Source organism: Drosophila miranda (genome assembly GCF_003369915.1).
Source record: "Drosophila miranda strain MSH22 chromosome Y unlocalized genomic scaffold, D.miranda_PacBio2.1 Contig_Y2_pilon, whole genome shotgun sequence".
Taxonomy (NCBI): Eukaryota; Metazoa; Arthropoda; class Insecta; order Diptera; family Drosophilidae; genus Drosophila; species Drosophila miranda.
In genome coordinates, this window is record NW_022881614.1 from 17951137 (window position 1) to 17973942 (window position 22806).

Consider the following 22806-nt stretch of genomic DNA (forward strand, 5'->3'; position numbering starts at 1 on the left):
TGCAAGAAGACTGTACACATAGATGAATACATATATCATTTTTATTACTTTCGATTTTATTATTATTTTTCTAACACACATACTGCTCCCCTTCGAAGAATATTTTCTATTATTTAGGAAGGCCTTATTTTCAAAAGAATTTTTGTGTTGAGCTAAGCAAGACACACTTTTTATAGTCAATTCCCCAGCATGAAAACCCAATAGGCAGCCTACTTAATCGTTACAATACATAGTAAGCCTGACCAAAAAAGTCAGTGGACGGCTGCCTCGCCCCAACAGATTTTATTTCTCCCGTAAAATACGAGTAAGGTGAAACCTACAAATTAAATCATGATTTACGGCATGCTGGTGACACTCTCGACGGCAATCTGTACTATGGTGGCCACCCTTTGGCAGGTTCAACGTGAGTGTAGAAAGTGGAAAGATGATTTGGTTCGAGCGTATGAGCTGTATGACTGTCTGATCTGATCCCACAGAGACCCTAATCAATTGGATGATGTCGTTTAGTCTTTTCATTTTGGGTCTGTTCTGCAAGCCGTATTTGATAGTTCCCCTGTTGGCAGCTGGGTTCTTCATGGTGCGCCGGCTTTTATTGCGCTCCCGCTTTGCCCTAGCCTAACTTACACTAGACTTCATATTTCAGATCAATAACTAATAATTGTGGCCATGGATGGAAGGTCACGCCACACCGGCCCCGTTGAACGCCTGCATCGGCTTCAACACATTGGGAGCGGCGCTAAATTGTGTATGGGCCGCCGAAAAACCGCTCCAGTGCTAGTCCTTATTTCGACGACCCTGACCATGCCGTCCTCTCCTGCGTGCGTGGCGATGACCCTCCCCACGAGCCACTCCTGAGGCGGCAGATTGTCCTCGGCCACGATGACGAGGTCTCCTTCCTCGAGGTTCGGTTGCTGCTGGTGCCATTTGCCCCGAATTTGCAGCCCCAGGACATATTCGCGGGACCACCGCTGCCAAAACGCTTGCCTGACTGACGAGACAAGTCGCCATCGCCGCAAGCAACTGAGACTCTCCTGGTCCGGAGTCCGCAGTGCTGAGGGGGCGATGAGCGACCCGCCTGTCAGCAGGTGCCCGGGTGTTAGGGCCTCGCCGTCGCTTGGATCTTGGCTGATGGCTCCCAGCGGCCTCGAGCTCATTATGGCCTCGATGCCGACGAGGACTGTGACTCCTACCGCCCGTAGGAGTAGGCTCTTGGCAGTTTTTACACCTGCCTCCCATAGCCCTCCCATGTGAGGAGCTCGCAGCGGTATGAACGCAAATTCGCATCCGTTCTTTGACGCGAAGTCGCAAATTGCGTCTCCTTGCTCCTTGAGCCTGATACGCAGAGCGCTGAGATGGCGGCTCGCTCCGACGAAGTTCGTCCCGTTGTCGCAATGAACGACTTGGGGATATTCTCGGCGCCCGACGAACCTTTAAAAAGCCAACAAAAAACAATCAGTGGTTAGATCGGAAACTATTTCTAGGTGAACCGCCTTGGACGCAAAACAAACAAAAAGCGCAATGTATGACTTGTATGGGGGCCTTCCGCGAATTTTCAATGTCGTGTGCACTGGTCCACAAAAATCAACGCCGCAAATTGAAAATGGGCGGAGAGCACGGAGTCGATCTGCGGCTAAATTCCCCATGAGTTGCGTCAGCAACCGAGTCGTGCATTTAAAACAGCGCATACACGATCGAACTGTCTGACGGCAGACCTCCTGAGCATTCACTATCCACACGCTCTGTCGAAGGATGCTCACAAGTGCTCGTGGGCCGACATGAAAATTCGAATGGTGCAGATGACGAATATAGCTTCGCACGAATTGCGAGCGCTTAGTCAAAAGCAGAGGAAACTTGGCATCGTATGATATAGGAGCTTTGGCTAGTCGCCCCCCCACTCGCAACAACGAAAAGTTGCACCATGTCCCTGTGTCTTCATGGATGAATGGGTTCAACCGCTGAAGACTAGGACCAATTGTAGATCCTTTCCTAACCTTTTCAATTTCTCGTTGATACTCGTGATGCTGGATGATTTCGACAATTTTATAAAAAGTTTCATTGTATTCGGTCGGTGAGATAGTTTTTTCGAAATTTAGGCTTGGGTCTTTACATTTTCTTATAAAGCGGAACACATACACGAACACTCTAAGCAGTTTGAGGTGTGACGAGAATCCCTCGATGACATCTAACAGCTCCGAACTTCGCACAGCCGCGGTCAACCCGACCGCAGTCTTCCTCTTTTCCAGCTGAAGATCAACGGAGTGTTCGAAATGAGCGTTCTTGGGCCAGTTTTCTTCTTCCTCTTTCAGAAATGATGGTCCTTCGAACCAAATTGACTGAACGATTTCGTCGACGTAACAACCTCTTGAGACAATATCTGCTGGGTTCTGTTTCGTGGGTACATGCCGCCACGTATCATCATCTGACCACTCTTGAATCTCAGCCACTCTATTTGAAACGAAAGTCGACAACGACGATGGATGAGACCGGATCCAATGGAGAGTTACCTATGAATCCGACCAATAAACGACTCGTTCAATGGGCACGTTTAATAGGGGCTTGATTCTGTGACAGAGATCTGCGAGAAGGTGAGCGGCACATAACTCAAGCCTTGGGAGCGTTTTGGTCTTGAGCGGCGCTACTTTGGATTTCGAAGTCAACAATGATATTTTTAAACCTTCTGCAGTTCTGCTACGTATATAGACGCACGCTCCATACGCTCTCATGGAGGCGTCAGCAAAGGCATGTATTTGAACCGGTGACATCGGATCGGAATACACAAACCGAGATATGGATATGTCTTCCAATTGAGATAGTGTATTTTTCAACTTATTCCACGCTGTTTCCAAATGCAGCGGGATCGACTCATCCCAATCTAGTTTGTTAAGCCAAAGCTCCTGCAATAGGATCTTGCCTTTTATAACGATAGGACTTAATAAACCAAGGGGGTCAAACAACTTTGATGTCACCGATAGTATGTTCCGTTTTGTCGCTCGGAGACCCATAACTGAATTGTCAATTTTGAACTTAAAGGCATCGTCAGTAGGTAACCATGAGATTCCTAACGCCTTTGTCGACTCTGAATCCGAGATTGTTATGGGTTTGGCTGTGCTCTCAGATGCGGTGATCTCGGGTGAGTTTGAAAACCACTTAGTCAACTCAAACCCTGCGGTCTGAAGAGCCTGAGACACTTCGGACTTAATTGCCCTTAGCTCCTCTACGCATGCAGCACCAGTCAACAAGTCATCGACGTAAAAGTCGGACCCAATAACCCGTTTCAAACACCGGATAGCTAAGAATGGGGCTGGTCCAGTCCAATAGGTTACAGTGTTGAGCTTGTATAATCTCAAGGATTCAGAAGGGTCTCTTCTCCACACTATGAGCTGAAACTGCCGATCCGCTTCGTTCACCATCACTTGGCGATACATCTTTTTAACATCAGCAGTCAGGGCAAACCTGTGCAGACGGAAACGGAGCAGTGTCGAGTATAATTCCTCTTAAATGGTAGGTCCCACCATCAGAATGTCATTTAAGGCCACCTGTGAGGACGTCTTGGACGAAGCATCGAACACGACTCGGAGCTTGGTAGACGTACTTTGGGGCCTCAGAACACACTGATGAGGGATTACGTAGTGTGGAGTAGAAGGAATCGTACTGTCAGTAGGAGACATATGACCTAAGGAGAGGTACTCTTCCATGAATTCCAAGTACATTTTCTTCAACTCAGGGTCACGATGCAATCGTCTTTCAAGCGACAAAAACCGCCGTTTCGCAACCTCAAAGGAGTTGCCTAAACAATTTGGATCTGATTTAAACGGGAGCCTTACTTCGAACCGACCTGATGATAGTACCTGAGTCGTCTTACGATAGGGTTCTTCACATAGCTTGTGCTCAGGTGTGGCAATTTTCTTGGTAGATGGCATTTCTTCCAGTGACCAAAACTTATTCAAGGTCCTATCGATGGATACTAGCAACTCTTCACTGCAACTCAAACTGTTTGTAATTTGAGGAGCAGAACTCCTGGAAACATATTTTCCCGACACAACCCAACCAAGAAGGGTTTTCTGAAGAGTTGGAAAGTCAGGACCTTGTTTAATTTGACCAACAGCTAATAATTCAAAGAACGATTCTGCTCCAATTAACATATCTATTCTTTGTGGCTTTTAGAAATAAGGGTCTGCCAGTGGTAGGTTCTCTGGGATTCGCCAGTCAGTCACATTCACTGACTGGTCAGGGTGATAACCTGAAATTGATTTCAGGATCCAAAAATCAAAGGAGAACTCACTACCATTTATTCGCGACTTCACCACTGTGTGTATTTTATCCTTTACTTGAGAATTAGATTCACCAATTCCAAGCAAGTTAATACAGGACTCCTCTCTACGGATCTGTAAGCGATTAGCGAGGTCCTCGGTAATAAAATTTGTTTGTGATCCAGAGTCGAGCAGAGCTCTGGCCAGAATGTGTTCACCGCTCTTAGTTCGGACGCTTACGATCGACGTAGACAGAATTACCCTGTCCAACGCTGTCGCATGCAAAACATGTGACGTGGAAGGTTGATTCTGATTTGATGGAGGAGAAGGACTCTCTTGGGGTGTTAGCAACGCGAGACTATTAGCCGACACTGTGTATCGATGCAATAATGTATGATGTGAGCGGCTGCACACTCGACATTTATTGGCTTTGCATTTTACAACAGCGTGGCCTTTTCGCAGACAATTAATGCATAGGGATGCCGACTTAGCAAACTCAAACCTTTGCATCACCGAGAGACGCGAAAATGAAGGACAATTTGACACTACATGGTCTCCTGAATTGCAGTAGCTACAAGTTTGCTGAGTTCTACTGTTGGTGGAAGTGGAAGAACAAGCAAATGAACTGCGATTATGTTGCTTGCTTGGCATGACTTTGTCTTGCCTTGGCTTGGTCGATTCTTCAGCACACAGATGCTGGTATCGACGATTCAAGACTTTCTCAAAGTCGGACCAAAGCGGCAACTTCTCATAAGTAAGCTGTTCATCCCACTTTTGTTTCGTCACTGGGTCAACTCTGATTAAAACGAGATGAATGAGCATTGCATTCGAAATTTTTGTATCATCTCCGATCGACAGTAACGATCCGTAAATCGACGAAACAGTATCGATTAGAGTTCTTAGAGATGATGCAGATTGATGCGACATTCTCGGCAGATTGAACAATGTGGAAATATTATTCGTGAAAATCAAATAATCGTTGTCATATACTCGTTTTAGGCCAGCCATGGCCTTTTCATAATTGTTCATAATATTGTTCCTAATGCTTCATCAGAGAGGCACGAAATCAAATGATTAAATTTTTCGATCACCGGTATGCTGTTGTCGCTATGGACTAGTCTGTCAAAAAGGCTAATGAAATTTTTGAATTCCGAGTGTTTACCACTAAATTTGGGTAATGCCAATTTCGGAAGTCTAGCATGAGTTGGGGCTGAAGAAGACACTGGCTTCGTCTCGCTTGCTGCATCAAAGGCGGCGATAAGCGACATTATCTTTCCTTTGGGGACAATTATCAGCTCTTCCAACTCGGCTGCATATGCATCATCACCTGTTATGTCCTCGATTTGCTCCTGCAAATGGTTAGCCTTTTCAATTGAAGCATTCAAACAATCTAATCTACATTGTAATTCCGGTAATTGCAAAGGAATCGACTCTTGATCTAATCGATCCTCTAAGCGGCGAATGCTTTTTACTCGACTTTTGAGCTTAATCTTTAAGTCTTCAAGAGAGGATTTACTTTTTTCTGCCATAATGTTTGTGTATGAAGATTTTACACAACAAACCATTATTATTTCTATTTATTTATTTATTATTATTATTTTTTTTTTTTTTATGTGTGAACGAGAACGATAATCGAAAAAGAATTTGAATTGAATGTCGAGGCACGAGGTATCAAGGGAAAGAGTCGTTGCAAGTGACGGCCGAAAACAATATACCCGTTAGATACAGGGTAGAGCGTCACTTGGCAAGTAACAGCCGAAAACAATATACCCGTTAGATACACTTGGCGCACCGTTAAGCTCAAGAGCGGCAACGAAAATTCTCCCAACAAATACAACGCAAGCAGCAGTGGAGAAGCGAAAACGAAATAATGCACCGGTGCTGCTGCTTGTATTTATGTGTGGGTATTTTCTATACGCCGTGGCTTGGGTGAACGAACGAACAAACTTTGTGAGGTTCTAACGACAAGAAAGGTAGAACAAAATAAGGGGGGGGGGGGGGGGGGCGACAGTGATTGCAGTAAACGAAAGATGTATGTATGTACATAAACTGTTGCGTCCAAATAGCGGTTCACATATGTCTGGATGTGTCGATATGTATGTATTTATGTGTTTTTAGTTATATTTATGCAATTACTAATAAAATGCATGCAATCAAGCTCTACTATATGTATATCATACGTCTGTGCCTAGAATTGAAGGCGATGTGCAATGTTTTCAGCACAAGACACCTCAAGGAGAGATCTGAATGTCTTTTGCTCAGACTTCAATTTTCTGCACAAATACCTCTGATTCCTCTTTTGGATCTTTGAATCCAACTGCTCCTTTCCTGTCTTTATCTCAGTGCATCCCTCGGCGGTAGCAGAATTTGCACAAAAATTATTGTTGGCGCTACCGACGCGATGATATTTTACAAATTGATTGCCGATTGCACACACACACGACGCGGGCAACGAATATGTTTGCATATGTATACTGCAATTTCTTGTGTCACTGCCACTTATTGTTGTTGCCTATAATTCACTTTACAGTCCACCCGGGGGCGCCATGAAATATTAGAACAGTTTTTCTAATCAATTACCGAAAACTTTGGGTGGCTGTAATTTAAATTATTTATTTGGCGGGTCAAAAAACTTGATACACTCGATCTAATTCAAGGTTGGCGAACAACTATATTTTCTTCACAATTCAAATCTCTTACTCTAGCTAACCTACGGTGGCAAAGCGGGGCGAATTCGCCAAGAGCGAGAGACCGAGCTTTTATTGCGCTCCCGCTTTGCCCTAGCCTAACTTACACTAGACTTCATAATTCAGATCAATAACTAATAATTGTGGCCATGGATGGAAGGTCACGCAACAACGAGTCTGGGTCGTCCAGGCATTACTCCATTAAAACCCCTCCTCACGCGACACGGAGAGCTCCCTGCCCAATAGCGTCGGTGACACATCCCAGAAGTAGTAGAGCAACGGATAATCACACGATTCACACGGGCTTATAAAACATACATATAACATACGTCTGAAATACTACATACACATTCCATGAGAACACTCATACATGTGCACGGGTGTGGATGGATCCTAAGACTAAAGCAATTAAAAAATACTGCACTGTACCATCGTTTCATCCAAAAGAATACTAGGACTTGAGCAGAGTGGGGATGTCTACTTTGCGCAGAGCGTCTCTTGCTTTGAGGAGCATAGTATTGTGCGGCTGGCCAGTGAGGCCGGCCAAGTGATGCATATACCTGTCAATGTTGCCAACGCTCGGACCGGACGGTTCCAGCGGAGGCAATGGGACACCATTGAGGGCTGCAACCAGCTGCTGGCGCAGACCCTTCACGTACGCCTCCAGTCGCGCATTCTCCTCCTTCAGTTCGGCCACCTCGCCCATCACCTTGGCATAGCCAACATTGGTGTTGTCCACGTGCTGCTCCAGCACCGCATTTAAATGTACCACCTTAAATGTACGCTATAATTTAGAATTTAACCTTTTTGAAACAACCACAACAACACAACTATCAAACAAAACTATTTTCTATTTAAGTTTTAATTTATTTTTGATTATCTTTTTTTTGCTGTTCCTAAGAAACAAATCCAAAAAACAAAACACATTAAGAAGAAAAAGGCTTAAGTTCATTAACGAAGAAGTAAAACGACGAGACGACCATTTTGTTCAATAATAAAAGAAGAAACAACAAGTTTTATTTGCTGAAAGAAGACTGTACACATAGATGAATACATATATCATTTTTATTACTTTCGATTTTATTATTATTTTTCTAACACACATACTGCTCCCCTTCGAAGAATATTTTCTATTATTTAGGAAGGCCTTATTTTCAAAAGAATTTTTGTGTTGAGCTAAGCAAGACTCACACTTTTTATAGTCAATTCCCCAGAATGAAAACCCAATAGGCAGCCTACTTAATCGTTACAATACATAGTAAGCCTGACCAAAAAAGTCAGTGGACGGCTGCCTCGCCCCAACAGATTTTATTTCTCCCGTAAAATACGGGTAAGGTGAAACCTACAAATTAAATCATGATTTACGGCATGCTGGTGACACTCTCGACGGCAATCTATACTACGGTGTCCACCCTTTGGCAGGTTCAACTTGAGTGTAGAAAGTGGAAAGATGATTTGGTTCTAGCGTATGAGCTGTATGACTGTCTGATCTCATCAAACAGAGACCCTAATCAATTGGATGATGTCGTTTAGTCTTTTCATTTTGGGTCTGTTCTGCAAGCCGTATTTGATAGTTCCCCTGTTGGCAGCTGGGTTCTTCATGGTGCGCCGGATCTTGCTGCGGCGGGCAAAGCGGACCCAAGCCTGGAAATCGCCGGGTAACAACGAGTCTGGGTCGTCCAGGCATTACTCCATTAAAACCGCACCATCACGCGACACGGAGAGCTCCCTGCCCAATAGCGTCGGTGACACATCCCAGAAGTAGTCGAGCAACGGATAATCACACGATTCACACGGGTTTATAAAACATAACATACGTCTGAAATACTACATACACATTCCATGAGAACACTCATACATGTGCACGGGTGTGGATGGATCCTAAGACTAAAGCAATTAAAAAATACTGCACTGTACCATCGTTTCATCCAAAAGAATACTAGGACTTGAGCAGAGTGGGGATGTCTACTTTGCGCAGAGCGTCTCTTGCTTTGAGGAGCATAGTATTGTGCGGCTGGCCAGTGAGGCCGGCCAAGTGATGCATATACCTGTCAATGTTGCCAACGCTCGGACCGGACGGTTCCAGCGGAGGCAATGGGACACCATTGAGGGCTGCAACCAGCTTCTGGCGCAGACCCTTCACGTACGCCTCCAGTCGCACATTCTCCTCCTTCAGTTCGGCCACCTCGCCCATCACCTTGGCATAGCCAACATTGGTGTTGTCCACGTGCTGCTCCAGCACCGCATTTAAATGTACCACCTTAAATGTACGCTATAATTTAGAATTTAACCTTTTTGAAACAACCACAACAACACAACTATCAAACAAAACTATTTTCTATTTAAGTTTTAATTTATTTTTGATTATCTTTTTTTTGCTGTTCCTAAGAAACAAATCCAAAAAACAAAACACATTAAGAAGAAAAAGGCTTAAGTTCATTAACGAAGAAGTAAAACGACGAGACGACCATTTTGTTCAATAATAAAAGAAGAAACAACAAGTTTTATTTGCTGCAAGAAGACTGTACACATAGATGAATACATATATCATTTTTATTACTTTCGATTTTATTATTATTTTTCTAACACACATACTGCTCCCCTTCGAAGAATATTTTCTATTATTTAGGAAGGCCTTATTTTCAAAAGAATTTTTGTGTTGAGCTAAGCAAGACTCACACTTTTTATAGTCAATTCCCCAGCATGAAAACCCAATAGGCAGCCTACTTAATCGTTACAATACATAGTAAGCCTGACCAAAAAAGTCAGTGGACGGCTGCCTCGCCCCAACAGATTTTATTTCTCCCGTAAAATACGAGTAAGCTGAATTCTACAAATTAAATTATGATTTACGGCATGCTGGTGACACTCTCAACGGCAATCTATACTACGGTGGCCACCCTTTGGCAGGTTCAACGTGAGTGTAGAAAGTGGAAAGATGATTTGGTTCGAGCGTATGAGCTGTATGACTGTCTGATCTGATCCCACAGAGACCCTAATCAACTGGATGATGTCGTTTAGTCTTTTGATTTTGGGTCTGTTCTGCAAGCCGTATTTGATAGTTCCCCTGTTGGCAGCTGGGTTCTTCATGGTGCGCCGGATCTTGCTGCGGCGGGCAAAGCGGACCCAAGCCTGGAAATCGCCGGGTAACAACGAGTCTGGGTCGTCCAGGCATTACTCCATTAAAACCGCACCATCACGCGACACGGAGAGCTCCCTGCCCAATAGCGTCGGTGACACATCCCAGAAGTAGTCGAGCAACGGATAATCACACGATTCACACGGGTTTATAAAACATATAACATACGTCTGAAATACTACATACACATTCCATGAGAACAATCATACATGTGCACGGGTGTGGATGGATCCTAAGGCTAAAGCAATTAAAAATACCGCACTGTACCATCGTTTCATCCAAAAAAATACTAGGACTTGAGCAGAGTGGGGATGTCTACTTTGCGCAGAGCGTCTCTTGCTTTGAGGAGCATAGTATTGTGCGGCTGGCCAGTGAGGCCGGCCAGTGATGCATATACCTGTCAATGTTGCCAACGCTCGGACCGGACGGTTCCAGCGGAGGCAATGGGACACAATTGAGGGCTGCAACCAGCTTCTGGCGCAGACCCTTCACGTACGCCTCCAGTCGCACATTCTCCTCCTTCAGTTCGGCCACCTCGCCCATCACCTTGGCATAGCCAACCTTGGTGTTGTCCACGTGCTGCTCCAGCACCGCATTTAAATGTACCACCTTAAATGTACGCTATAATTTAGAATTTAACCTTTTTGAAACAACCACAACAACACAACTATCAAACAAAACTATTTTCTATTTAAGTTTTAATTTAATTTTGATTAACTTTTTTTTGCTGTTCCTAAGAAACAAATCCAAAAAACAAAACACATTAAGAAGAAAAAGGCTTAAGTTCATTAACGAAGAAGTAAACCGACGAGACGACCATTTTGTTCAATAATAAAAGAAGAAACAACAAGTTTTATTTGCTGCAAGAAGACTGTACACATAGATGAATACACATATCATTTTTATTACTTTCGATTTTATTATTATTTTTCTAACACACATACTGCTCCCCTTCGAAGAATATTTTCTATTATTTAGGAAGGCCTTATTTTCAAAAGAATTTTTGTGTTGAGCTAAGCAAGACTCACACTTCTTATACTCAATTCCCCAGCATGAAAACCCAATAGGCAGCCTACTTAATCGTTACAATACATAGTAACAATACATGGTAAGCCTGACCAAAAAAGTCAGTGGACGGCTGCCTCGCCCCAACAGATTTTATTTCTCCCGTAAAATACTAGTAAGGTGAAACCTACAAATTAAATCATGATTTACGGCATGCTGGTGACACTCTCGACGGCAATCTATACTACGGTGTCCACCCTTTGGCAGGTTCAACGTGAGTGTAGAAAGTGGAAAGATGATTTGGTTCGAGCGTATGAGCTGTATGACTGTCTGATCTCATCCCACAGAGACCCTAATCAATTGGATGATGTCGTTAAGTCTTTTCATTTTGGGTCTGTTCTGCAAGCCGTATTTGATAGTTCCCCTGTTGGCAGCTGGGTTCTTCATGGTGCGCCGGATCTTGCTGCGGCGGGCAAAGCGGACCCAAGCCTGGAAATCGCCGGGTAACAACGAGTCTGGGTCGTCCAGGCATTACTCCATTAAAACCCCACCATCACGCGACACGGAGAGCTCCCTGCCCAATAGCGTCGGTGACACATCCCAGAAGTAGTCGAGCAACGGATAATCACACGATTCACACGGGCTTATAAAACATATAACATACGTCTGAAATACTACATACACATTCCATGAGAACACTCATACATGTGCACGGGTGTGGATGGATCCTAAGGCTAAAGCAATTAAAAATACCACACTATACCATCAATTCATCCAAAAGAATACAAGGACTTGAGCAGAGTGGGGATGTCTACTTTGCGCAGAGCGTCTCTTGCTTTGAGGAGCAAAGTATTGTGCGGCTGGCCAGTGAGGCCGGCCAAGTGATGCATATACCTATCAATGTTGCCAACGCTCGGACCGGACGGTTCCAGCGGAGGCAATGGGACACCATTGAGGGCTGCAACCAGCTTCTGGCGCAGACCCTTCACGTATGCCTCCAGTCGCACATTCTCCTCCTTCAGTTCGGCCACCTCGCCAATCACCTTGGCATAGCCAACCTTGGTGTTGTCCACGTGCTGCTCCAGCACCGCATTTAAATGTACCACCTTAAATGTACGCTATAATTTAGAATTTAACCTTTTTGAAACAACCACAACAACACAACTATCAAACAAAACTATTTTCTATTTAAGTTTTAATTTATTTTTGATTAACTTTTTTTTGCTGTTCCTAAGAAACAAATCCAAAAAACAAAACACATTAAGAAGAAAAAGGCTTAAGTTCATTAACGAAGAAGTAAAACGACGAGACGACCATTTTGTTCAATAATAAAAGAAGAACCAACAAGTTTTATTTGCTGCAAGAAGACTGTACACATAGATGAATACATATATCATTTTTATTACTTTCGATTTTATTATTATTTTTCTAACACACATACTGCTCCCCTTCGAAGAATATTTTCTATTATTTAGGAAAGCCTTATTTTCAAAAGAATTTTTGTGTTGAGCTAAGCAAGACTCACACTTCTTAAACTCAATTCCCCAGCATGAAAACCCAATAGGCAGCCTACTTAATCGTTACAATACATAGTAAGCCTGACCAAAAAAGTCAGTGGACGGCTGCCTCGCCCCAACAGATTTTATTTCTCCCGTAAAATACTAGTAAGGTGAAACCTACAAATTAAATCATTATTTACGGCATGCTGGTGACACTCTCGACGGCAATCTATACTACGGTGTCCACCCTTTGGCAGGTTCAACGTGAGTGTAGAAAGTGGAAAGATGATTTGGTTCGAGCGTATGAGCTGTATGACTGTCTGATCTCATCCCACAGAGACCCTAATCAATTGGATGATGTCGTTTAGTCTTTTCATTTCGGGTCTGTTCTGCAAGCCGTATTTGATAGTTCCCCTGTTGGCAGCTGGGTTCTTCATGGTGCGCCGGATCTTGCTGCGGCGGGCAAAGCGGACCCAAGCCTGGAAATCGCCGGGTAACAACGAGTCTGGGTCGTCCAGGCATTACTCCATTAAAACCCCACCATCACGCGACACGGAGAGCTCCCTGCCCAATAGCGTCGGTGACACATCCCAGAAGTAGTCGAGCAACGGATAATCACACGATTCACACGGGTTTATAAAACATATAACATACGTCTGAAATACCACGGGTGTGGATGGATCCTAAGACTAAAGCAATTAAAAAATACTGCACTGTACCATCGTTTCATCCAAAAGAATACTAGGACTTGAGCAGAGTGGGGATGTCTACTTTGCGCAGAGCGTCTCTTGCTTTGAGGAGCATAGTATTGTGCGGCTGGCCAGTGAGGCCGGCCAAGTGATGCATATACCTGTCAATGTTGCCAACGCTCGGACCGGACGGTTCCAGCGGAGGCAATGGGACACCATTGAGGGCTGCAACCAGCTTCTGGCGCAGACCCTTCACGTACGCCTCCAGTCGCACATTCTCCTCCTTCAGTTCGGCCACCTCGCCCATCACCTTGGCATAGCCAACATTGGTGTTGTCCACGTGCTGCTCCAGCACCGCATTTAAATGTACCACCTTAAATGTACGCTATAATTTAGAATTTAACCTTTTTGAAACAACCACAACAACACAACTATCAAACAAAACTATTTTCTATTTAAGTTTTAATTTATTTTTGATTATCTTTTTTTTGCTGTTCCTAAGAAACAAATCCAAAAAACAAAACACATTAAGAAGAAAAAGGCTTAAGTTCATTAACGAAGAAGTAAAACGACGAGACGACCATTTTGTTCAATAATAAAAGAAGAAACAACAAGTTTTATTTGCTGCAAGAAGACTGTACACATAGATGAATACATATATCATTTTTATTACTTTCGATTTTATTATTATTTTTCTAACACACATACTGCTCCCCTTCGAAGAATATTTTCTATTATTTAGGAAGGCCTTATTTTCAAAAGAATTTTTGTGTTGAGCTAAGCAAGACTCACACTTCTTAAACTCAATTCCCCAGCATGAAAACCCAATAGGCAGCCTACTTAATCGTTACAATACATAGTAAGCCTGACCAAAAAAGTCAGTGGACGGCTGCCTCGCCCCAACAGATTTTATTTCTCCCGTAAAATACTAGTAAGGTGAAACCTACAAATTAAATCATTATTTACGGCATGCTGGTGACACTCTCGACGGCAATCTATACTACGGTGTCCACCCTTTGGCAGGTTCAACGTGAGTGTAGAAAGTGGAAAGATGATTTGGTTCGAGCGTATGAGCTGTATGACTGTCTGATCTCATCCCACAGAGACCCTAATCAATTGGATGATGTCGTTTAGTCTTTTCATTTTGGGTCTGTTCTGCAAGCCGTATTTGATAGTTCCCCTGTTGGCAGCTGGGTTCTTCATGGTGCGCCGGATCTTGCTGCGGCGGGCAAAGCGGACCCAAGCCTGGAAATCGCCGGGTAACAACGAGTCTGGGTCGTCCAGGCATTACTCCATTAAAACCCCACCATCACGCGACACGGAGAGCTCCCTGCCCAATAGCGTCGGTGACACATCCCAGAAGTAGTCGAGCAACGGATAATCACACGATTCACACGGGTTTATAAAACATATAACATACGTCTGAAATACTACATACACATTCCATGAGAACACTCATACATGTGCACGGGTGTGGATGGATCCTAAGACTAAAGCAATTAAAAAATACTGCACTGTACCATCGTTTCATCCAAAAGAATACTAGGACTTGAGCAGAGTGGGGATGTCTACTTTGCGCAGAGCGTCTCTTGCTTTGAGGAGCATAGTATTGTGCGGCTGGCCAGTGAGGCCGGCCAAGTGATGCATATACCTGTCAATGTTGCCAACGCTCGGACCGGACGGTTCCAGCGGAGGCAATGGGACACCATTGAGGGCTGCAACCAGCTTCTGGCGCAGACCCTTCACGTACGCCTCCAGTCGCACATTCTCCTCCTTCAGTTCGGCCACCTCGCCCATCACCTTGGCATAGCCAACATTGGTGTTGTCCACGTGCTGCTCCAGCACCGCATTTAAATGTACCACCTTAAATGTACGCTATAATTTAGAATTTAACCTTTTTGAAACAACCACAACAACACAACTATCAAACAAAACTATTTTCTATTTAAGTTTTAATTTATTTTTGTTTAACTTTTTTTTGCTGTTCCTAAAAAACAAATCCAAAAAACAAAACACATTAAGAAGAAAAAGGCTTAAGTTCATTAACGAAGAAGTAAAACGACGAGACGACCATTTTGTTCAATAATAAAAGAAGAAACAACAAGTTTTATTTGCTGCAAGAAGACTGTACACATAGATGAATACATATATCATTTTTATTACTTTCGATTTTATTATTATTTTTCTAACACACATACTGCTCCCCTTCGAAGAATATTTTCTATTATTTAGGAAGGCCTTATTTTCAAAAGAATTTTTGTGTTGAGCTAAGCAAGACTCACACTTTTTATAGTCAATTCCCCAGCATGAAAACCCAATAGGCAGCCTACTTAATCGTTACAATACATAGTAAGCCTGACCAAAAAAGTCAGTGGACGGCTGCCTCGCCACAACAGATTTTATTTCTCCCGTAAAATACGAGTAAGCTGAAACCTACAAATTAAATCATGATTTACGGCATGCTGGTGACACTCTCAACGGCAATCTATACTACGGTGGCCACCCTTTGGCAGGTTCAACGTGAGTGTAGAAAGTGGAAAGATGATTTGGTTCGAGCGTATGAGCTGTATGACTGTCTGATCTGATCCCACAGAGACCCTAATCAACTGGATGATGTCGTTTAGTCTTTTCATTTTGGGTCTGTTCTGCAAGCCGTATTTGATAGTTCCCCTGTTGGCAGCTGGGTTCTTCATGGTGCGCCGGATCTTGCTGCGGCGGGCAAAGCGGACCCAAGCCTGGAAATCGCCGGGTAACAACGAGTCTGGGTCGTCCAGGCATTACTCCATTAAAACCCCACCATCACGCGACACGGAGAGCTCCCTGCCCAATAGCGTCGGTGACACATCCCAGAAGTAGTCGAGCAACGGATAATCACACGATTCACACGGGCTTATAAAACATATAACATACGTCTGAAATACTACATACACATTCCATGAGAACACTCATACATGTGCACGGGTGTGGATGGATCCTTAGACTAAAGCAATTAAAAAATACTGCACTGTACCATCGTTTCATCCAAAAGAATACTAGGACTTGAGCAGAGTGGGGATGTCTACTTTGCGCAGAGCTTCTCTTGCTTTGAGGAGCATAGTATTGTGCGGCTGGCCAGTGAGGCCGGCCAAGTGATGCATATACCTGTCAATGTTGCCAACGCTCGGACCGGACGGTTCAAGCGGAGGCAATGGGACACCATTGAGGGCTGCAACCAGCTTCTGGCGCAGACCCTTTACGTACGCCTCCAGTCGCACATTCTCCTCCTTCAGCTCGGCCACCTCGCCCATCACCTTGGCATAGCCAACCTTGGTGTTGTCCACGTGCTGCTCCAGCACCGCATTTAAATGTACCACCTTAAATGTACGCTATAATTTAGAATTTAACCTTTTTGAAACAACCACAACAACACAACTATCAAACAAAACTATTTTCTATTTAAGTTTTAATTTATTTTTGATTAACTTTTTTTTGCTGTTCCTAAAAAACAAATCCAAAAAACAAAACACATTAAGAAGAAAAAGGCTTAAGTTCATTAACGAAGAAGTAAAACGACGAGACGACCATTTTGTTCAATAATAAAAGAAGGTTAGGTTAGGTTAGGTTGACCCGGACGGCCCTCAGAGGGGGGCCCCACATAGGCCAGTATGGCCCTTAGTTGTCCGGATAGGGGGGGGGTATGAACCGTCGCGGCAGTGTTTAGTGGGTTTTGAAGTCCTCGAGGATCTAGGTATTTTTCGCATAGGCCAGTAGTTGCTGTGGCGTCCTCTTGGAGGCATCTTCCAGTGATGCCAGCACTGGGTCGCCCAGGTACTTCCTCCTTGCCCTTAAGAGAGCAGGACAGTTGCAGATGAGATGTTCCAGGGTTTCGGTTGCCCCAGGTTCGTCACATTTCCTACAACTGTCTCTGTTTGTGATGCCTAGCTTTGTTGCATGCGCCGCAGCCAGGCAATGGCCCGTTAATATTCCCACTAATAATCTGCAGTCCTTCCGTGGTAGGTGCAGCAGGTAGTGGCTGAGTTTGTCATTGCGTTCCTTGCACATGATTTTCGAGGTTCTGCAGGCGGTGGTACTCCTCCACCTACATTCGGTTTGTGATCCGGCCTGCTTTTCTAGATCGCTTTGCAGCGTTCTGAGGGAGACAGGCACGTTCTCGGTTCTCGTATTCGCCAGCCCGACGCCTTCCTTAGCTAGTACGTCCGCCGTCTCGTTCCCTTCGATGCCCTGGTGGCTGGGAATCCAGTAGATCCGCACTGACTTTGTCGTGCTTAGGGTATCTAGTGCCTCCCTGCTCGCCAAGACATTTCTGGAACTGACTGCGGACGACTGCATGAATCTTATCGCCGCTTGGCTGTCGACGAATAGGTTGACCGCATCGTGTGCTCTTTCAGTGAGAAGAGCGACTTCCGCTGCTTTCCTGATGGCAAAAACCTCTGCCTGGAATATGCTACAATGGTCCGGTAGCTTATATGACAGCCTTATCTCAGGGTCTGTACAGTATAGGCCCGCTCCTACTCCTCCGTCCATCTTGGAGCCGTCCGTATATATATTGAGGGGCTCCGTTTGGTCTCTTCCGATTTTCCAGTCTTCAGGTCCCAAGGATGCAGTTGTTTTTACGTCGAGGCATGTTTGGGGGGTCATGTAATCAGTTGATCTGTTCATTTCCCTTCCAATTGAACTATGCCCGTATTCTTGTGGCGACATATTTCCTGAAGCGATGAGGCGTTGTGCTGCCTTTCCTGCAGTCAGACGGGCGTGGATGTCTAGGGGTTCGATTCCAAGTAGGGTTTCGAGTGCTTTTGTTGGGGTTGACCTCAGCGCCCCTGTAATACAGAGCAAAGCCTGTCGCTGAGTCCTTTCCATAAGCTTATGATACGTTTTCTTTCCAGTAGCTTGCCACCACACTAAGACTCCATACAGCAGAGTTGGTCGCACCACCGAGATGTAAATCCAATGCATCAGAGCCGGAGATAGGCCCCATGTGCTGCTGAGCATCTTCTTGGATGCATAAAGCGCAATGGTGGCCTTCTTCACCCTTTCCAATACATTGGGTTTCCATAAGTATGCTTATGTCGTCCGCATAAGCTGTTATTATTGGGGCCTTCCTTTCGTATCTCTTGATGAGGTCGTCGACCACCAGATTCCACAGGAGGGGCGACAGGGCTCCACCCTGGGGTGTGCCTCTGTGTGCCTCTTTCACCATGGAAGCGGTGCCCCACTCTGATTGCACCCGTCTGCAACCTAGGAGGTTCCTTATCCACAGGTTGATTGCTGGGTGTGTATTAGTTGCTACCAGGCAATTTGTTATTGCTTCCGTAGCCACGTTGTTGAATGCTCCGGAGATGTCCACGAATACTCCCAGTGCATACTCTTTATTGTGAAGGGCTTTCTCAATGGTAGCTACTACCGAATGTAGTGCGGTCTCCACCGATTTCCCTTTAGTATAGGCATGCTGGTTGGTTGACATCAGTCCCCCTACCTCATTTCTGATGTGTAAGTCCAGCAGCTTTTCTAGCGTTTTTAATATAAAGGAGGTAAGGCTTATCGGTCTATAGTCCTTGGGACTCGCATGGCTGCACTTTCCTGCCTTTGGGAGGAAGACAACTCTCGAGGTTCTCCATTGGATAGGGATATAGCCAGTACTTATACAAGCTGTGAATATTGCGGAGAGCCATGGGGTAATCGCCTCTTAGGTCACCTGCATCATGGCTGGGAATATCCCGTCAAGTCCTGGTGCTTTTGTGCCCGCAAAGGAGTCTATTGCCCAGTGGATTCGCTTGGTGGTTAACAAATCTGTTGGGGGGTGTTGTTCCTCGGTTGCTAGGTCCTGGTGCTCTTTGGCATCAGCGACCTCGGTGCAACCAGGGAAATGTTCCTCCATTAGTGCTGTTAGGGCTTCGTCACTGCCCTCTGTCCACTGTCCGTCATCTAGCTTTAATTGGCTTTGTATGGTAGGCTGCTTAGAGAGCAGCTTCCGTAGCCGTGCGGTTTCTGGGACTTTCTCGATGTTGGAGCAGAAGGTCCTCCACGAGTTCCGTTGTGCTTTACGTATTTCCTTCTTGTAGCTCCTGAGTAGGAGTCTGTATTCCTCATAGACGATCCCTTCGTTCGCTTGTTTGGCGATCTTAAAGAATTCCTTGAGGTTGTCCCTTTGAAGAGAGAGATCCCGGCTCCACCAGAGTGGCTTGGACCTCTTCTTCGTCCTCGAGGGTTTGCACGATGTGTGGTAGGCATCCAGCAACGCGTTAGATAGGGTCTCTAGAGACTTTTCTATGTCCTCCGCGGATTTCACTGTGCCCGGACTCGCGAGCTTCGAAGTAACTGTCTTTTTAAACTTTTCCCAGTTTGTATTCCGGGGGTTTCTATAGACTATTACCTTCGAAGAATGTTTGAAGTCGCACTTAAACTGAATGTACTTGTGATCTGAGAAGGAGGGTCTTTCAAGGACCCTCCAGCTAGATACCGTAGTACTGTTTCCCGTTGCTAGTGTTAGGTCTAGCACGTTGGATGAAGTCGGACCCACGAAGGTGTGCTCATCCCCGACGTTTGCTATATATAGATTAGTATAAAGTATAAAGTCTAAGAGTGACTCACCTCTGTCATTGATGTCGGTGCTTCCCCACACATTGTGGTGGGCATTGGCATCCGTCCCGATGACGAGTTGATAGTTTTTGGTGCCGGCTTCTGTCACCAGGCTCCTGAGTTCGTCGGGTGGTGCGGGTCTGTCGTGAGCCATGTAGCAGGAAGCCACCAGAAGGCGCTTTTCCTCGCTTTCCAGCATCACAACCGTCAGGTCATCCGTGCTGTAATGAGACATAAGGTAAGCATGGATTCCCTTTCGTACGAGTACGACGGTTCTGTTCCTGCTTACCGATGTTGCGTAGAACAGTTTGTGATTTGAGGACTTTAGTCCGGCCACTGAATTGCCTGTCGCAATCCAGGGCTCGTGGACTAGAGCTATGTCGGCGAGCCCTTGCTCCATGGCGATAAGGAGCTCCGCCGACGCTACCTTGCTTTTATGCAAGTTTAGCTGCAGCACACTCAGCATGGGTGGCTGGCTCACTTGCATCCGACGGGTTGACTACTAACGTCAGGTCACCGTCTTCCTCGTCTTCGTCCTCAAGCGCAAGACCCTGGGCGGCCTCCACGATGGACTCGAGACCTAAGTCCTTTTCCACCTCGCCTACCTGCAGGGTATGCGCGTCCTTGTCCTCAGGGTGGCGCTTTTTGAGGCGCAGGTAGACGCTACCCATGCCCCACGCCATCTTCCCGAACTTGGGATACAGCAGATCCTCTGCCTCCTTGTTTATTTGGAGGATCACACATTGGCCCCCCTCGTTGGGTAGTGGGCTACCAATGTGTAGGATCCTCCAATCGGTCGTTGGCACGTCCGCGTTTTGCCGCTGAAGGAGCTTCAGCGCTCGGTCTCCCTGGATTGTGACGGGGAAGAGTACCTTCGCCTTAGGCTTGGACGGGATAAGCTCCCGGTCCACAACCTCCAGCTTGGCCCCCTCCCACATCGCCTCCAGTTGGCAGACCGTACGCGTCAGCCACCTTAGGGTTGGATCGTCGTTGCACTTTAGGATCTTAACCCCATTTAGCCACCCAGCACCATCGAACGTGGGCATAGGGGCCGCGGGGTCTTCTTCCATGTGTGCAAACAGTGCGTCGACGAGACGCGCGTGCACAAGCTTCCACTGTGCCGCTGACATCTTGCCGTTTTCCTCGCTCCGGTCGATGAGTGCCACGATCAAATGTCGTTTGGTCACATCGCTGACCTTCGCGTTCGATTTCGATGGCTTCTTGGCCACTTTCGGTGGAGGGGCTGCACTCTTGGGCCCGCGTTGCCGCTTGCTCGCCGGAGTGTCTTTAATGGCACTCTCAGTCGAGCGTTGCCTCTTGGTGGCCATCATCTCCTCCACCTTATTGGCATATTCGCCATTCGACGCCCTCATCTGTGGCATCTGGGCGTAATGTAGTCGGCCCTCCTCTACTCGCTGCTCGGCCCAGGCAAGCTTGACCTTCTCCTCCTGGGAGATGTCTACTTTACCTTGCAGCCGGCTTTTGATATTGAGGGCCGCTTTGTATTGTGCTTTGGCCTTCATCCCCTCCTTGGAACGCTTCGGCCCTTCCCTACGCAGGGAGCTGGTGCCTGGTTCCGGTGAGCGGAGAAGGCTCTCTTCCTCCGTCCTGCTCATAGAGAGCACGCTCTCCAGATCCGTGTCTGTGTCGACTACGGCATCTGTGCGGCTCAACTTGCAGGCTGCGGAGTGAGTTGTTTTTGTTGTTGTTGTTGTGGCAGTAGCTTTACAACTGACTTGGCCTGCTCCCGCCAAGTCTGAGGTGTGACCGCTGGCGACACGCAGAGAGGATTGCTCCTCCCCGTGCCCGCCGGTGGTAGCAGTCACGCTTCCCACCGACGTTTGGGTTGACATCCCAACCCGTGCTTTCTCCTTCTTCGCCTCCATATTTGGCCCGAGGGTCCATACTGGTTAATATTTTTCGGGGGGACCACCCCCTAGCGTTTTAGGCCTGACCGCCAGGCACCTCTAGCCATGGCCCTGGTTCGGTTCCCCCGACTTTGAATCGGGAAGACGCCGGACCATAGCCTTAGCTAGACACTGCATTACCCCGGACAGAGCAAGCGACAGTGCATTACCCTTGTCCCGGGTAATGCAGTGTCCATTGCCCAGCCGGCACCCTCGTGGAGGGTTCAGCTAGAGGATTTTCGCCAGCCAATAATAAAAGAAGAAACAACAAGTTTTATTTGCTGCAAGAAGACTGTACACATAGATGAATACATATATCATTTTTATTCCTTTCGATTTTATTATTATGTTTCTAACACACATACTGCTCCCCTTCGAAGAATATTTTCTATTATTTAGGAAGGCCTTAGGTTAGGTTAGGTTAAGGCGGTAGCCGGGAGGGGGGGGATAAGAGCCTCCCGCCCCCAAGCTCACTTGGACCTATAAAAGGTCCGTTGTGTTGCCGCATGGGCATGTGCCCCTTCGCGTTGCCCGAACCGTGAGAGCATACTACTGCAGGTTAAGGGCAGTCCCATCCGGTGGCTTGGATGTATTTGGACAAGGTCCCTGGTTTGATTACGGACTGGTCCGAAATGTCCGTGAGGAAAGCGGCACCGAGAATACGAAGACGACGATTTCCAAGGGCTGGGCAGTGGCAGAAGAAGTGGGGGACCGATTCCTCCTCCTCCTCGTCGCGACAACTCCTGCAGAAGTCGTTATGAGGGATTGACAGTCTAGAGGCGTGAGTGCCGATCTTCCAGTGTGCCGTAATGGCTCTAGTAACTGCAGAGAACTGTGCTATGCTGAGTTTATACAGCTCTGCTGAGCGCTTCTTCGATCGATATGGCCATATCAATCTTGAGACTTTACAGGAAACGGTTTGCTGCCATCTCCTATTGGCATTTTGCTCGAACAATTCGTGCGTTAGGAGCCTGCACGTAGCCAAGGGCATCGCTACTCGTAGTACCCTGCCTGGCTAGCTCGTCGGCGGCGTCATTCCCCTCGATGTCCC

The 22806-nt window shown here is 46.1% G+C and overlaps 6 protein-coding genes and 1 long non-coding RNA gene across 8 annotated transcripts; all 7 read left to right on the top strand.

Moving 5' to 3' along the window:
• Window positions 1–205: 205 nt before the first annotated feature.
• On the top strand, window positions 206–8851 carry LOC117194167. Of its 2 annotated transcripts, XM_033398826.1 has the most exons (3): window positions 206–403; window positions 477–577; window positions 8541–8851. In XM_033398826.1, exons 1-3 carry the CDS (start codon window positions 331–333, stop codon window positions 8700–8702), a joined length of 336 nt encoding a protein of 111 aa, XP_033254717.1. In that variant the 5' UTR covers window positions 206–330; the 3' UTR covers window positions 8703–8851. The 2 variants fall into 2 exon arrangements, with proteins under 2 accessions (XP_033254717.1, XP_033254716.1); XM_033398825.1 differs by lacking the exons at window positions 206–403; window positions 477–577 and adding an exon at window positions 8264–8366 and having other exon boundaries at window positions 8440–8851.
• Window positions 8852–9326: 475 nt separating this feature from the next.
• LOC117194169 lies at window positions 9327–10340 on the top strand. Its single transcript, XM_033398828.1, has 2 exons — window positions 9327–9854; window positions 9928–10340. The coding sequence occupies exons 1-2, from the start codon at window positions 9782–9784 to the stop codon at window positions 10188–10190; spliced, it is 336 nt and encodes a 111-aa protein (XP_033254719.1). The 5' UTR covers window positions 9327–9781; the 3' UTR covers window positions 10191–10340.
• An 852-nt stretch (window positions 10341–11192) lies between these two features.
• LOC117194174 lies at window positions 11193–11813 on the top strand. Its single transcript, XM_033398834.1, has 2 exons — window positions 11193–11355; window positions 11429–11813. The coding sequence occupies exons 1-2, from the start codon at window positions 11283–11285 to the stop codon at window positions 11689–11691; spliced, it is 336 nt and encodes a 111-aa protein (XP_033254725.1). The 5' UTR covers window positions 11193–11282; the 3' UTR covers window positions 11692–11813.
• Window positions 11814–12744: 931 nt separating this feature from the next.
• LOC117194177 lies at window positions 12745–14786 on the top strand. The gene is made up of 3 exons (XM_033398836.1): window positions 12745–12844; window positions 12918–13230; window positions 14686–14786. The coding sequence occupies exons 1-2, from the start codon at window positions 12784–12786 to the stop codon at window positions 13178–13180; spliced, it is 324 nt and encodes a 107-aa protein (XP_033254727.1). The 5' UTR covers window positions 12745–12783; the 3' UTR covers window positions 13181–13230; window positions 14686–14786.
• LOC117194175 lies at window positions 14196–14786 on the top strand. Its single transcript, XM_033398835.1, has 2 exons — window positions 14196–14299; window positions 14373–14786. Exons 1-2 carry the CDS (start codon window positions 14239–14241, stop codon window positions 14633–14635), a joined length of 324 nt encoding a protein of 107 aa, XP_033254726.1. The 5' UTR covers window positions 14196–14238; the 3' UTR covers window positions 14636–14786.
• Window positions 14787–15685: 899 nt separating this feature from the next.
• On the top strand, window positions 15686–16460 carry LOC117194168. The gene is made up of 2 exons (XM_033398827.1): window positions 15686–15789; window positions 15863–16460. Exons 1-2 carry the CDS (start codon window positions 15717–15719, stop codon window positions 16123–16125), a joined length of 336 nt encoding a protein of 111 aa, XP_033254718.1. The 5' UTR covers window positions 15686–15716; the 3' UTR covers window positions 16126–16460.
• Window positions 16461–16735: 275 nt separating this feature from the next.
• Window positions 16736–22060, top strand: LOC117194180. Its single transcript, XR_004474764.1, has 2 exons — window positions 16736–16854; window positions 22018–22060. It is a non-coding gene; the product is annotated as an uncharacterized LOC117194180 (long non-coding RNA).
• Window positions 22061–22806: the final 746 nt, after the last annotated feature.

Excerpts from the sequence above, each read along its gene's own strand:
- LOC117194167 (XM_033398826.1), top strand. The coding sequence starts at position 331 with ATGATTTACGGCATGCTGGTGACACTCTCGACGGCAATCTGTACTATG. Across the intron at positions 404-476 it reads CACCCTTTGGCAGGTTCAAC|AGACCCTAATCAATTGGATG; the intron begins GTGAGTGTAGAA and ends CTGATCCCACAG. Across the intron at positions 578-8,540 it reads TGGCAGCTGGGTTCTTCATG|GTGCGCCGGATCTTGCTGCG; the intron begins GTGCGCCGGCTT and ends GGGTTCTTCATG.
- LOC117194169 (XM_033398828.1), top strand. The coding sequence starts at position 9,782 with ATGATTTACGGCATGCTGGTGACACTCTCAACGGCAATCTATACTACG. Across the intron at positions 9,855-9,927 it reads CACCCTTTGGCAGGTTCAAC|AGACCCTAATCAACTGGATG; the intron begins GTGAGTGTAGAA and ends CTGATCCCACAG.
- LOC117194168 (XM_033398827.1), top strand. The coding sequence starts at position 15,717 with ATGATTTACGGCATGCTGGTGACACTCTCAACGGCAATCTATACTACG. Across the intron at positions 15,790-15,862 it reads CACCCTTTGGCAGGTTCAAC|AGACCCTAATCAACTGGATG; the intron begins GTGAGTGTAGAA and ends CTGATCCCACAG.
- LOC117194177 (XM_033398836.1), top strand. The coding sequence starts at position 12,784 with ATGCTGGTGACACTCTCGACGGCAATCTATACTACGGTGTCCACCCTT. Across the intron at positions 12,845-12,917 it reads CACCCTTTGGCAGGTTCAAC|AGACCCTAATCAATTGGATG; the intron begins GTGAGTGTAGAA and ends CTCATCCCACAG.
- LOC117194175 (XM_033398835.1), top strand. The coding sequence starts at position 14,239 with ATGCTGGTGACACTCTCGACGGCAATCTATACTACGGTGTCCACCCTT. Across the intron at positions 14,300-14,372 it reads CACCCTTTGGCAGGTTCAAC|AGACCCTAATCAATTGGATG; the intron begins GTGAGTGTAGAA and ends CTCATCCCACAG.
- LOC117194174 (XM_033398834.1), top strand. The coding sequence starts at position 11,283 with ATGATTTACGGCATGCTGGTGACACTCTCGACGGCAATCTATACTACG. Across the intron at positions 11,356-11,428 it reads CACCCTTTGGCAGGTTCAAC|AGACCCTAATCAATTGGATG; the intron begins GTGAGTGTAGAA and ends CTCATCCCACAG.